Genomic DNA, 14915 nt, shown 5'->3' with positions numbered 1-14915 from the left:
AGAGGAAGGAGAGAGAATGGAAGGAACGGATATTGGAGAGAAAGAATCTCAGGTTTGGAATGAAGTTATCATTCTAAGTGGGCTTTCCCAGTGGCTCAGTGGTAAAGAATCTACCTGTAAAGCAGGAGACACGGGTTGGAAGCCTAGATCGAGAAGATCTCCTAGAGAAGGGCACGACAACCCACTCCAACATTCTTGCCTAGAGAATTCCAGGGACAGAGGAGCCTGGCAGGCTACAGCCCACTGTGTTGCAAAGAGCTGGACACGACTGAAGCGACTGAGTGTCACACATGCACGCACACACACACACACACACGTGCCATACACACACCATTCTAAGTATCCTTCATATATGAAGCCTTCTAATCTTCACAACAACCCTATAAGGTGGGAAATGCAACTGTCCTATTTTATGTAAGAGTGGCCCACCTGAGGCACAGAGAAGTTAAGAACCTAGCCTAGTCACACAGCTAGTAAGTAGCCATCATACTGTGTTTCTTGTCTGGTGGAGGAAGGAGCATGGTGGAGGCCTCATACTACCACCCTCCCAACATCTGAATCCCCAAAACTACATCCCCTCTAAGTACTTCCTATGGTGGAACACTTTCTGTTTCATAAAGAACCATGTTCTAGTTTTACACTCTAATCATTTCCCCATAACTATTGGTAATAATTAACTGTTAAAATTAGTACTTATATTAACTATAGTGCTTGCTTTGTGCCAAGAATTCTGGTGAAGCCTTCTGTTTTGTTTTTCCACATTATAGATTGATTCTATAAAGTAGGATCTATTATTGCCTCAATTCTGCAAATGAAAATAGAGAGGCACAAAGAGATGAAGAACTTGCTTATGGTCACACAGCTAGTGAGTGACGCACCTAAGTGATTTAAATCCAAGCATCCGACTCTGGAGATGACCCTCCATAGTACTACACTAGAACAGCCTCCTTTATTGGCAGTTTTTTCCCATTCAACCAACTTCTCTGTAGTATTACTATTGATAGCTACCATGTATTGATCACACAATAATGCACACAAAGCTGTATACTGCGTGCTGTGCGTGTTTTCTCTCATTTAATTCTCATATCACACTGTGAGTTAAGCATTATTATTCCCATTCTGTAGATGAAGAAACTGAGACTCAAATCAGTGGAGATGCTGGGCCAAATCACATGCCAGGGTTCAAGGACAAGTCTGTGTGGCTCCAAAACCAGCCCTCAAAGCGGTTCCGCCACATTGCCCACCATGTGATGAGCACAAGCACAGATAACGTTCTCTCAGATGCACACACAGTCAACGGTCTCTTGGTTGCAGTGATCTGAATCCACCTTGCTGGCCAAGGCTACCAGACTCCCCGCGGAAAACGGTCAAGGGACTGCTAGCTGCTCACATCTGCCTCTGCACAACTGGGCCACCCTCAGGGTCCCTGGACTTCCTCTTCTAGAAACACCACCCTCCCTCACCCTTGATAGCCAGTGACTTGCCACCCCTTGTAGGAATCCTGATTCTCAGAACTTCAACTCACTCCTGAGCAAGAAAGTGATTGATGCTTACCCTCAGCATTCACATTCTGACTCCAAGATTCAAGTTCATGAAACACTGACTGTGCTCTATTCTGTACATAGCACTGGCCTAGGTGCCTTCAGAAATAAATCTCCAGTGATCTTTGGTGAAACGGGCTTAGCACCATCTCTACTTGCTACATGATGATGAAGCATCAGCTTCATCAGATCTGTCCTTAGGACTTTTTCTGAGACTCCCAACTCTGCTGAATCAGTGACCTCTGTGACCTCTGATGTGTGCTCCCAAATCTGGTCACCAGTCAGCTATATCTGGGAGAAGGCAATGGCAGCCCACTCCAGTACTCTTGCCTGGAAAATCCCATGGACAGAGGAGCCAGGTAGGCTGCAGTCCATGGGGTCGCTGAGAGTCGGATATGACTGAGCGACTTCACTTTCACTTTTCACTTTCATGCATTGGAGAAGGAAATGGCAACCCACCCCAGTGTTCTTGCCTGGAGAATCCCAGGGACGGGGGAGCCTGGTGGGCTGTCATCTATGGGGTCGCACAGAGTCAGACACGACTAAAGTGACTTAGCAGCAGCAGCAGCTATATCTGGCTGTACTCCGAGACCCGACAGGACAGACAGCAATAGTTGACAGGCATAGCAAAATCCATGACGACAGGCACTCTGATCAAAACCAGGCTCTGGGTAACAGAGCACTGACCATATCCCAGGCCTTATCCCCTGGCTTAATGCACCTTCAGTTAAGTAACAGGGAAGGCTTTTTTGCCTAACCCTATCCACGAGACAAGAACTTTTTAAAAATAGAAAACTCACAAAGTACAACCTGGGAAAGATGAGAAAAGGGAGTTTCGGGGTTTTTTTTTACCATTCTTATGGAAAATGATAAACTCCAACTTGTCCTCCTTTCCCAAAGCCCAAGTAACAAAATGAAATGTACCTAAATTCTCCAGTGACCCAGGAGTTGTGTGGGGAAGGGGAGAAGGAGAAGAGATTAAAAATATCCCAGCATATCAAAAAAGAATCCACATCCTATTTAATAGAAATCCAGTCCTCTCTCTGCCATCTGACGGCAACGTGATCTTTGTCATGTCACTTAAACTTCATTATTTTCACCTGTCAAATAAGGGAAATAACACCTACTGCACAGAGTGGTAAGTGTTAGTTGCAAAACTAGTTTTTTAAAACAGAATTATGGAGGCAAACACATCTGATAAAGGTACAGCATCTTAGACTGGAAGAAAACATGCCAATTTCAGGAGGAGCATTGCCTGAGGAAGACAAAAGGACAAGAATGCAACAGGGAGGGTAAGCAGCGGATCTCAACTGATCAAAAATATTTATTTCTTTAAAACACATATGAACTGAACACACAAAGTATTAACATTTCTTTATTCACGTAGTGAGTGTCTCAGTGTATTTCACATTCCAGTTTGATGGAAATATCTACTAATGTTAAGAAGAATATAACAGAAGCTACTATCCATCAGTGCTTAAGAACATGAGGTCTGAAATGAAAGCTTGAATCTGAATGAAGATCTGCAACTTCTGAGTGATCTTTGACAGGTTAGTGCATTTCTCTAAGCCTCAGTTTTCTTATTTGCAAAATGTAAGCAATAATAGTGTCTGTCTCATAGGCGTAAATTAGATAAGAAATTCAGTTTGTACAGTGCCTTGCATATGGTGTTAAAAGATTAGTAAATGCCATTTTGCCTTTTAAAAATCCATCATCATCATCACCATCAATCAGAGAAACTTAGGCATCTTTTCCGTTTTACTTCCAGAACCTACAGATTTTGAATATTGTTTGTTTTCAGTGACATTTCAACTTATTTCCATAACAACAAAGTAAATGACACATTCTTCAAATTCAGCATAATGGAAGTTTATTGATGTTTTAGCCTCACCCACAATCAAAAGGGAAGAAAACTTAACTTATAAACTCCCCTCGATGGGACAGCCTTACTTCAGAAAACAGAGCCCCTTTCAACACCGACCTGTCTCTAGAGCAGACCCAAACGAAGGACCATCTGCCTGCAAAGTGGCACGTTTGAAAATACCACCTTCAGTGCTTATAATGCCCCTTCGTACCCTAAAAACGAAGGACCTGGATGGATCAGGACCACTCTCAGCGGAGCTGCTTCGAGAGAAACTGCCGCATGGCTCTGGGCGCACCTCACTCTGCAAGTGGGAGACTCCAAACCCTTCATGCAGAGGTCTTTGCAGCTGAACCAAGGCCAAGCTGACACATGTGCCAGCTCAGAAAGAAATATTTTTAAGTGAGAAGAGCAAGTCTCAGAATGGCATGCACAGCGTGGTCCCATTTCTTAGAAGACACTGACAGGAAGAGCCAGGTCTTACCTTGAGGAGGTTAAGCTATGTCAACCTCCTCCTCACCCATCCCCCTTGTTCCATTTTACTGGTGAGTGAAATTCAAAAGTTCCTTGGAAACCCTGTCTAGAAACCCCATTACCTTCACCACTAAGACTGAGCTCCATGGCCTGGGCAAGTGTGAGTATCAGGAAATGAAAGGGAACCTTCCCTGGTGTTCTGGAAAAGAAGAGTCAGGTGGCAAATAGCTGAGCGTGAAGAAGACATTCCCTCTGAAGGGCTTATGAAGACAGTCTAGGTGGCCCAGTGGTTGAGAAGCTACCTTCCAGTACAGAGTATGAGGGTCTGACCCCTGTTCGAGTAGCTGGGATCCCGCATGCTCTGGGGCAACTAAGCCCATATACTGCAACTACTGAGCTGCGCACCGCAACAAAGACTCCTTGGGCTGCAACTAACACCCGAAATGCCAAAAACTAATTAAGTTAATTAATTTAATATTAACTAACAAAATATTGTTTAAAACAAGAGTCTCAGTAAGCTGGGCTAACCCCAAGGATCATCCCCCCACCACAGTGTAAGCAATCAGGAGGTAGGGGGTGTTTCTCAGAGGTGCCCGTTGCTGCCTTCCGGGTGCATGGTATGGCTCTTACCCCAAAACCAAATCCAAGCATAGGGGTGCCATCCAGAAGATTCATTCAGAAACAATGGGGGCATCTGGCTTCTTGTTCTCCAGCTACATGGTTGTTCATGCAGGGGACTGGCTGGCCTTTGGGTTTGTTTGCTCAAGCAGACAAAAAATCGGAAAGAGAACACCCCAAATCCCTTCTACCCTCAGCCTTGTTCAAGCTGGGGAAAGGGAAGGAGGAGAACAAAATTAAACTGGACATGGTATTGGCATCTTCTGAGATGTTGTTAAATATCAAAGAAGATGTGAACCAAATATAACTGAAGGAAGTGATGGGAGAAAAATAACACTCCGTTTTTACGTTTATTCCCCCATGAGGAGTTCTGACTGCTCAGTAAACACTTACATGTGTTTTCCACATCTGAAAGCAGGATGTAGAATGTTTATGCTGCCTCTGGGTAGCAAAGGCAGCCTGAAAGATGTAATGTGGACAAAGAAATAAGCATTAGGATGTCTAAGGCTCAGCAATGAAATGTTTGAGTTTTTAATCACACACAAAAAAATTATCTAAAAGGAAATACTAAAAATGTTAGTGTTCTAGTGAACGGAAATTCTTTCATGCCTAAGGTTTCAGCTCAGATTTTGTTTTCTCCATTCATCTGACTGCATAAGTTCAGTACACAGGCAAAAAAGGGCTAGCGTCACCCATTCCAGGACATCAGAGGGCCAGCTTCTGGGTTCCTGGAGCCAAATTCCTAAGATACATATACACCTGCCAATCTCAGTTTAATTCTGTATAATGAGGGTTGGGGGGAGAGAGGGAATCCAACACAAAGCACCTAGAAGCCAAGGATGGTGCTAGACAGCTTCTCTGCTTCTCTTATTTTATCCTCATAGCAAATCCAGGAGCAAGGTGATGATACTCCATTTTGCAGGTGAGAAAACTGAGGTCTACCTCCCTAAGATCACTCAGCTAGCAGATAAATGGAGCAGAGAATAACTTTTTGATTCGAAAGTCCATGCTTTCTCTACGTTTGCATCTCTGTGCCTGCCCTGCAAGTAGGTTCATCTGTACCGTTTTTCTAGACACAGAGCAAGGAAGGAGAGGGTGGGGTGAACTGGAAGAGTGGCACTGACATGTATACACTACCGTGTGTGAAACAGACAACGAGTGGGAAGCTGCTGCACAGCACAGGGGCTCAGCTCAGTGCTCTGTGACAACCGAGAAGAGTGGGACTGAAGCAGGGTGGGAGGCAGGTTCAGGAGCGAAGGGACATCTGTATACATATGGCTGACTCACTTTGTTACACAGCAGAAACGAACACAACACTGTGAAGCAACCGTACTTCAATTAAAAAAAAAATTAAGTCCATGCTTTTTCTACATCTTTTCTTTTTTTGGAGGAGAAGGGAGATTTAAAAATTACTGAAAAATACAAAATAAAAATATTCACATTTCTATCACCTAGAATGAATCACTGTGATATCTCAAGAAATACGCTTTGACTCTTCAAGATTATATCTATTCTACTCCATTCCCCTCTAAACTTCTCAATTTTATTAGTTTTTTGTTGTTGTTATTGTTTGGGGGACAGTTACATTTTACAGTTTTCTAACAATGACATTCTTTTTGATAGTCATAAATAGTGTATATTTTAATACTAATTTTGATTAATCAATTCACTTGGACTCAATGCTTGCCAGTATTTCCTCCTATTGCAGCTTTTCAATTCCTACATTTTAACATTTTGATTCCTCTCTCAATTGGCTGGATTTTATTTTTTGAGTAAGGTTTTTATAAGCAGGTTACATGGGCACACCCATATTTTTTCTACTGAGCCATTTTGACTAATTTTTGACTAACACTGTGGTTTTCACTTTATATATATATATATGCTTAGAGGAAGAGTTTTCAATTGGAATCAAAAGCAGAACTCCCCACCTGCAAAAAAGACAAGGCCAGGCCTGATCTCCAAGCCCTTAGCCATCTAAGGCCCTTCAGGGACTCTTGGGATCCTATAAATTCCAGTTTGAAAATTCCTTATGGGTATCAGGGCATGCATGATAAATGCCAATCATTTTCATACCAATTCCTCAGATATCTGGAATCAATCTAACAGACTTCCAAATACTGTATTTTCAAAGTATTCATGAACTGGCAATCATTTGCTAAATTAACATGCCCAGATCTTTCCAGAAAATTACTGTGGCTGCTTATTACAAAGATACATTAAAATAAGACTGATCAATCAAAATTTTTAATGAGAAACCAAAACTCAGAAGTTTAGGAGCAAGGAGATTAATCCCCAAAACAAAGGTGGCTTGAGTTAGAAAGTGCAGCCTTTTTGACCATCAAGCTCCAGGCCAGGCAAAAGTAAAGAAACGCTCTGATTACGTGCAAACTGTGTGGTCAATTTACTGCCCTGAAGCACTTTCCCCAGGAAAACTACATGAAAACAAGAGAAACACACTCATCTAAATGTCAAAATGTAGGATGCAGAAAACATTCTGAGGCTTTTTCACTTCTTGGAAGGCAGGGGGTAGAGGAGAGGGAGCTCGTCTTGACAGGAGTGGAGAGAACAGCCCCTGGCTCAGGATGTGACACTGGGTGAGTCATTTCTCTTGCCCGAGCCTTGCTCCCTCACCTGCAGTCTCTGCCTATTTCTCAGGATTAGCACTCAGCAGCACAAAAGCATCACTACGAACAAAGCTAGTGGAGGTGATGGAATCCCAGTTGAGCTGTTTCAAATCCTGAAAGATGATGCTGTGAAAGTGCTACAGTCAATATGCCAACAAATTTGGAAAACTCAGCAGTGGCCACAGGACTGGAAAAGGTCAGTTTTCATTCCAATCCCAAAGAAAGGCAACGCCAAAGAATGCTCAAACTACCGCACAATTGCACTTATCTCACAGGCTAGTAAAGTAATGCTCAAAATTCTCCAAGCCAGGTTTCAGCAATATGTGAACCGTGAAAGTCCTGATTTTCAAGCTGGTTTTAGAAAAGGCAGAGGAACCAGAGATCAAATTGCCAACATCCGCTGGATCATGGAAAAAGCAAGAGAGTTCCAGAAAAACATCTATTTCTGCTTTACTGAATATGCCAAAGCCTTTGACTGTGTGGATCACAATAAACTGTGGAAAATTCTGAAAGAGATGGGAAGACCAGACCACCTAACCTGCCTCTTGAGAAATCTGTATGCAGGTCAGGAAGCAACAGTTAGAACTGGACATGGAACAACAGACTGGTTCCAAATAGGAAAAGGAGTACGTCAAGGCTGTATATTGTCACCCTGCTTATTTAACTTCTATGCAGAGTACATCATGAGAAACGCTGGGCTGGAAGAAACACAAGCTGGAATCAAGATTGCCGGGAGAAATATCAATAACCTCAGATATGCAGATGACACCACCCTTATGGCAGAAAGTGAAGAGAAGCTAAAAAGCCTCTTGATGAAAGTGAAAGAGGAGAGTGAAAAAGTTGGCTTAAAGCTCAACATTCAGAAAACGAAGATCATGGCATCCGGTCCCATCACTTCATGGGAAATAGACGGGGAAACAGTGGAAACAGTGTCAGACTTTATTTTGGGGGGCTCCAAAATCACCGCAGATGGTGACTGCAGCCATGAAATTAAAAGACACTTACTCCTTGGGAGAAAAGTTATGACCAACCTAGATAGCATATTCAAAAGTAGGGACGTTACTTTGCCGACTAAGGTCCGTCTAGTCAAGGCTATGTTTTTTCCTGTGGTCATGTATGGATGTGAGAGTTGGACTGTGAAGAAGGCTGAGTGCCGAAGAATTGATGCTTTTGAACTGTGGTGTTGGAGAAGACTCTTGAGAGTCCCTTGGACTGCAAGGAGATCCAACCAGTCCATTCTGAAGGAGATCAGCCCTGGGATTTCTTTGGAGGGAATGATGCTGAAGCTTAAACTCCAGTACTTTGGCCACCTCATGTGAAGAGTTGACTCACTGGAAAAGACCCTGATGCTGGGAGGGATTGAGGGCAGTAGGAGAAAGGGACGACCGAGGATGAGATGGCTGGATGGCATCACGGACTCGATGGACATGAGTCTGAGTGAACTCTGGGAGATGGTGATGAACAGGGAGGCCTGGTGTGCTGCGATTCATGGGGTCGCAGAGTCGGACACGGCTGAGCGACTAAACTGAACTAAACTGAGCACAAAGTGACACTGAGAGGAGTCATTCTGCCTGCTGCCTTTATATCCACTCCTTGCCCTTGGTAGATTAACTTAGAAGTCGCTCATCTGCCACTAAGAAGAACTGCATGTGTAAAACATAGGGTTGCATGTGGGAAAGGGGAAGGGTGTTTGTAATCAGATCTCCACCCATCTCCCCCTGCTGCTAAGTCGCTTCAGTCGTGTCCGACTCTGTGTGACCCCACAGACAGCAGCCCACCAGGCTCCGCCATCCCTGGGATCCTCCAGGCAAGAACACTGGAGTGGGTTGCCATTTCCTTCTCCAATGCATGAAAGTGAAAAGTGAGAGTGAAGTCGCTCAGTCGCTTCCGACTCTTAGCGAACCCACGGACTGCAGCCTACCAGGCTCTTCCTTCCATGGGATTTTCCAGGCAAGAGTACTGGAGTGGGGTGCCATTGCCTTCTCCGACCCATCTCCCCCAGTCCCACTCAATCTGCAGGTAAAATAGGATCAGACTGGGAACTTTAGAAGCCTGAACACTGAAAAGTTCATAGTGTCTAAAATAACAATAGTACCAAAGAGTAAATGTTAGGATGGTGAACAGAGTTCTCATTTCCCCCACAATGACTCCTGTAAAGTTGCTTTGAAATATCAAATTATTTCTCCCTCCAAAAAATGTTTTCTGTTTGTTTGCTTATTTTGGTTTGCTTGTGTGTGTGTGTGTACACGCATGTGTGCAAGAGTACATGCACCCCTACACAAATATGCAGAGTTGCCTTGTTAATCGCATACAGCTAATCTTGGGCTGAAGATGCTACCTGTCCTATGGGTTGCTATGAGGAGTAACTAGCCTAACATGTAATGGGAATAGTACAGTTCCACCTATGAGGTGAGAACCCACAGCTGGCTAGTTCTGTAGGCAGCCTCCTTTCCTCTGACTCTCTATTTCCACTTGAGCAGGCCTCGTTAACAGGAGCACACCTGCTTGGTGCCCACCCTTCAGCCCCACCCCAGCATGGGACAGCCTAACCTAAGGGATTAGCTGGGAAACAGGGACAGAGCCCACTCTGCCCTTCCTTTTCTTTGCTCTGCCTGGACACAAGAAGGACACACGGTAGACCCTCCACACAGCAGGATTATAGGCAGGCCCACGTGTTGGGGGTGGGAGGTCTGGGGAGATCCACCATGGTCCAGTTGGGCAGTGAGGATCAGGAGAGCCTGCCTGAATACAGCCATCATATTCGTAAGTTCATTCAACTTTTACACCCATGCCATGGTCCCTATGTCAAACTTATCAGTGACACAGTTGATACACTGATTTCTAATGGTCTGCCTCATGAGTCCAAGGCCATTGCCTTAGTGCAAAGTTTAAAAAGTATACACTACCACCAATACCACCACCACGATACCGTGGATACAGCCCAGTAGACGCTTGGCTTCACGAGAGACGGCACCTCTGCGGGAAGAAAGAGATGCTCCCTTAGCCAAGACAGGGCTCCCAGGTAGAAGAAGGGAGTGAACATTGCTCCCTGACCCAAACCAGGCAGCTGGGCACCGCAGTCCTCCTGCACCAGGGTTATAATTTTCCAGACCTTTCAAGACCCTAATATTGCTGATTTCTTTATAATGGTGTTAAAACTAACAAAGAAGTGTATCCAGAAGGTGTCACAGTCTCCCAACAGCTCCATGGCGCAGCAAAAAGCACAACAAATGTCAAACCACATAGTCAGGACTTCGCTTCTCAGCATATATTCCTATAATAACAAAACACTGTCTTTAGTAAATCTGAGTGACTAATATCAGCAAGATATATTTAAGCAGACCACGCAGAGCTGCAAGTCCCAAGAGAAGGCCGGAGCGGCTGGGTATGTCCTGGGGGTGTCCCAACACCTTTAGCCCAGGCTCCTGGCGTCCCAGGATCACCTGGGCCAGTGACTTACCTCCACAGGTCTCCTGTATTCGTACCACATCGCCAATCTGCAGGGAAAGTTGGGGGGTCCCGCTGCCTTGGAAGTTGTATATGGCTGCGAAATGAAAGAGAGGCATGGTGAGACCTCTGGATACCAAGAATCTCTGCGCCTTCCTTTCTTGACTTTATCTGATGCCCATGAAGCCCTCATGGGCTGAACAAAACCAGCGTACAAACCACCTCTTGCCACACGAATCAGTGCAGGCCCAGTCTGGCTCCCAAAGCCCTCTGCTCATTAGTCAAGCACCGCCGCTCCCTAGCCAGGCTCTGCACCCCAGCCTGGTGACAGGAAGGGTGTTCATGTCATCTCTGTGCTCGACTTTCCACGGTCCCGTGCTCTGCCATCCCCGTGTTCCATTCCCACAGCAATCCTGTGAGGGGTAAACTGCGATCCCATTTCGCACACAAGGAAATGCAGGTGCTGAGAGGTTAAACAATTTGGCCAAAGTCATTAGGTTAAGAAGTGACAGGAAAAATCAGTATCTGACATCTCTATTCTCAGCTGCTATCATGGGCTACTCGCTGCTTCCCAGTTACTCCACCCCTGGTGACAGCAGCCTAAAATACCAGTCTTTCCTCCACTCAAAGAGCACCCAGTCTTCACTGTCTAAGAAAGCCATATCTTTCTCCTATCCAGCTCTAGCCAACCTGTGCTCCTCTATCGTAAAATGCCTGTTTCCTGGCCTTTCCCAAAGCAAATCTTTCAGGCAAGTCCTGTTTTATCTATGAGGCCCTCCTTGACTTCTCCAGGCCACACTAATCACCCATCCCCATCTCCTAATAGCTGGTAGGACTCTTGCGAGTACCTAACATTCAAGAGTGTACTCTGATTTCCCATTTACACTGCCAGTTTCTGGGGAGCAGCAGTTGGCTATGAAAACACCCAGAGTCCCCTCTGTGCTATCAGAGGCCTCTGCTAATCCCCTGGAATGTGATATTACACTTTATCATTACAGTGCCTAGCCCTTGCTCAGCATAACTTAAGGGAGGACCAGGCCATAACCTTAACCTAGAGATGAAGCTTGTTCAAGGAATACCCAACTTGGGAGGTCTTCAGGAAGAGAACACAGAGATGTTTGATTTGACACATGAATCAACATACATGTGGTTTGATTTAAGGGAAGACCCTCAGGAGGATGGATGATTTGAACCTACAAGGTTGTCCTCATTCATTCAGGCAGCAAATATTCGGTAAGTGTCTACAGTATGCCAGTATGATCTTGCTCTTTCGGTGAAAACACAAATAAATATAAGGTTATAAAACATGACACATGCGATGGAAGAGCCAAATATGGCCACCTGGTAGGTGACTTTCCAGGTGATACAGTCGGTAAGGAATCCACCTGCCAACGCAGGAGATGCAAGAATCACAGTTTTGATCCCTGGGTTGGGAAGACCCCCTGGAGAAGAAATGCAACCCATTCCAGTATTCTTGTCTAGATAATTCCAGGGGCAGAGGAGCCTGGCAGGCTACAGTCCATGGAACCATGGGTCGCAAAGAGTTGGACACGTCTGAGCACACACACGCACAAGAGAGAACAACGGGGGCGGTGGGATGGGGGGCATCAACTTTTCCTGGGGTAGTTAGTGAAGGTTACTCCCTGAGCTGATTATAGATGGAGGAGTCAAACAAGTCAGCAATGGGGACAACGAGCGGAAGGGCATTTCAGGAAGAGGAAGCAGTGTGTTCAAAGGCCCTGAGTGAGGAAGATAGTTGGCACAGAGGGCATAAGGGAAACTGCCATGTGTGGAGTGTGCTAAGAGAGGAGGGGGTGACGCAGGCAGGCTGGAGAGGCGAGAATCAGGTCACACAGGACTTCCCAATGAGTTTAGGCTTTATTCCAAGACAACAGGAAACTCAATAGGTTGTACTTAGCTATTTGGTAACAGATTTATTCAGAGGCAGTTTGTCCACTTAAAGTACGTAACTCAAAGATTTACTCACAAGTTGTGAAACCATCACTAAGATTAATTTTAGAACATTCTCAACACCTCAGAAAGTTCCCCCAGCCACAAGCAGCCACTCATCTACTTTCTGTAGATTTGTCCATTCTAGACATTTCATATAATATATGGTCTTTTGCAACTGGCTTCTTCTGCTTAGCACCAGGTTTTAAAGGTTCATCCAGGTTATAGCAACTATCATTACTTCACTCATTTTTGCTGCTGAATAATACCCCATTGTATAGAGACATCAGAGGATGGAAGGCTTGAAAGGGAATGGTGTAAGCCCATAACACCGACTATCACTCTGGCTTCCATGTAGAGAGTGGATAGAGAGAGGCAGAGTGGATGTGAGGAAGGCAAGGGCAGCCCCTTGCTTTGTCTTTCTAATCCCAGAGGTCTCTGGACCAAGGAGAGACAATGCTGTTGAGCCATGTGACAAAACAGAAGACAGACTGAACTGAATGAGGAGAATCCTGAGTCCTCTCGGCAGTCTTACCATTGACTCAGTTCATTCCCTCTCCCTTTGGTCCTCAGTCTCTCCTTACCTGTCAACAAACTGCATTCAAAAACCACTTCTTAGAGCCAAATCAGCAAAAAACGGTGAAGTAGGGAACTGCAAGAACAGGTGCTTGCAATGAAAAATCTGGCAAAAATGGTCAGGACCAACTTTATCAGAACCCTGAAAAACAGTCAGGAATTTACAGCAACCAAGCAAACGCTTACTCAAGAAAAAGGAAACTGAAACCTGGTAATGTCTTGCAGCATTTTACCTTATCCTTATCCCATTCTCTTTTCCCCATCTTTTGTTGTGGCAGTCTTGAAGATGGTATTCCATGTTCGTGGTGTGGATTCCCAAGGCTGGAGGGAGCAGAGCAGACCTTGTCCCAAGAAATTGCAGTTTGTTTTGATCTGTCTGTAGGCTTCCTGAAGGACTAAAGCCTTGCGTTTGTCTTTATTTCCCTGATTTGGGACTCTCCTAAGGCGGAGATTCAGATGACACCACCCTTATGGCAGAAAGTGAAGAGGAACTAAAAAGTCTCTTGATGAAAGTGAAAGAGGAGAGTGAAAAAGTTGGCTTAAAGCTCAACATTCAGAAAACTAAGATCATGGCATCTGGTCCCCTCACTTCATGGCAAATAGATGGGGAAACAGTGGAAACAGTCAGACTTTATTTTGGGGGCTCCAAAATCACCGCAGATGGTGATTACAGCCATGAAATTAAAAGACGCTTACTCCTTGGAAGGAAAGTTATGACCAAACTAGACAGCATATTCAAAAGCAGAGACATTACTTTGTCAACAAAGGTCCATCTAGTCAAGGCTATGGTTTTTCCAGTGGTCATGTATGGATGTGAGAGTTGGATTGTGAAGAAGGCTGAGCACCGAAGAATTGATGCTTTTGAACTGTGGTGTTGGAGAAGACTCTTGAGAGTCCCTTGGACTGCAAGGAGATCGAACCAGTCCATTCTAAAGGAGATCACTCCTGGGTTTTTAAAGATCAGTCCTGAGTGTTCATTGGAAGGACTGATGCTAAAGCTGAAATTCCAATACTTTGGCCACCTCATGTAAAGAGTTGGCTCATTGGAATAGACCCTGATGCTGGGAGGGATTGAGGGCAGGAGGAGAAGGGGACGACAGAGGATGAGATGGCTGGATGGCATCACTGACTCGATGGATGTGAGTTTGAGTGAACTCTGGGAGTCGGTGATGGACAGGGAGGCCTGGTGTGCTGCAGTGCATGGAGTTGCAAAGAGTCGGACACGACTGAGCGACTGAACTGAAGGCGGAGATGCAGCCATGCAAAGGGCATTAATCAAAAACATTAAGTCAAAAGAACTACCTGCTGCTGTACAGGGCAAAGAATATAAGTTGGGACAAACGATAATCCTACCTCTAAGCCCGGGAGGAAAGGCTTAGAATTGAAATGCTTTGGAGAATAAGAGCTTTGAAGAGTACAACATATCACTAGGGATCTAGAAGACCACGTAGAGTTGTACACATGTTGAGAAAGGGTGTGAGAAAGCCCACATCTCAGCTCTGGTTGACTGTCAAGCTCCATGCAGGAAGGAAATGCAGGCTAAAGGCAAAGTTGTAAATGGGCTAGCTAAGCGTTGAAGGTATGTCCAAACACCCACACACAGCTGCAAAAACTAGATTGTTTTCTCTCAATTCCAGGCATTTAGAGACGTCCGTGACCATGTGCAACAAACAACATGGTCTTAATAAAATGCTTTAGAAAAATCACTAATCAAACCAACTGGTACAATGTGTATGAAGGAGTGACAACAAGCCCTGGCAAGGAGGGAGACTCTGATGTCCAAGCTAGCACATCATAATATTCAAGATATCCAGTTTTCAACAC

The 14915-nt window shown here is 44.9% G+C and overlaps 1 protein-coding gene across 1 annotated transcript in view; it reads right to left on the bottom strand.

Annotated features, from left to right (window-relative positions):
• Nucleotides 1-10684, bottom strand: part of DOCK2 (dedicator of cytokinesis 2) — a 448493-nt gene extending 437809 nt beyond the window's left edge. The window contains exon 1 of the mRNA XM_052659358.1: nt 10579-10684. Within this exon, the coding sequence (XP_052515318.1) occupies nt 10579-10684 (106 nt within the window). The remainder of the gene's footprint in view (nt 1-10578) is intronic.
• Between the last annotated feature and the right edge of the window lie 4231 nt (nt 10685-14915).

The sequence above is a fragment of the Budorcas taxicolor genome, chromosome 20 (assembly GCF_023091745.1).
Source record: "Budorcas taxicolor isolate Tak-1 chromosome 20, Takin1.1, whole genome shotgun sequence".
In the NCBI taxonomy this organism is placed as follows: domain Eukaryota; kingdom Metazoa; phylum Chordata; class Mammalia; order Artiodactyla; family Bovidae; genus Budorcas; species Budorcas taxicolor.
Note: the sequence above shows the minus strand (reverse complement) of the source record. Positions and strands in the feature narration are given on the sequence as shown.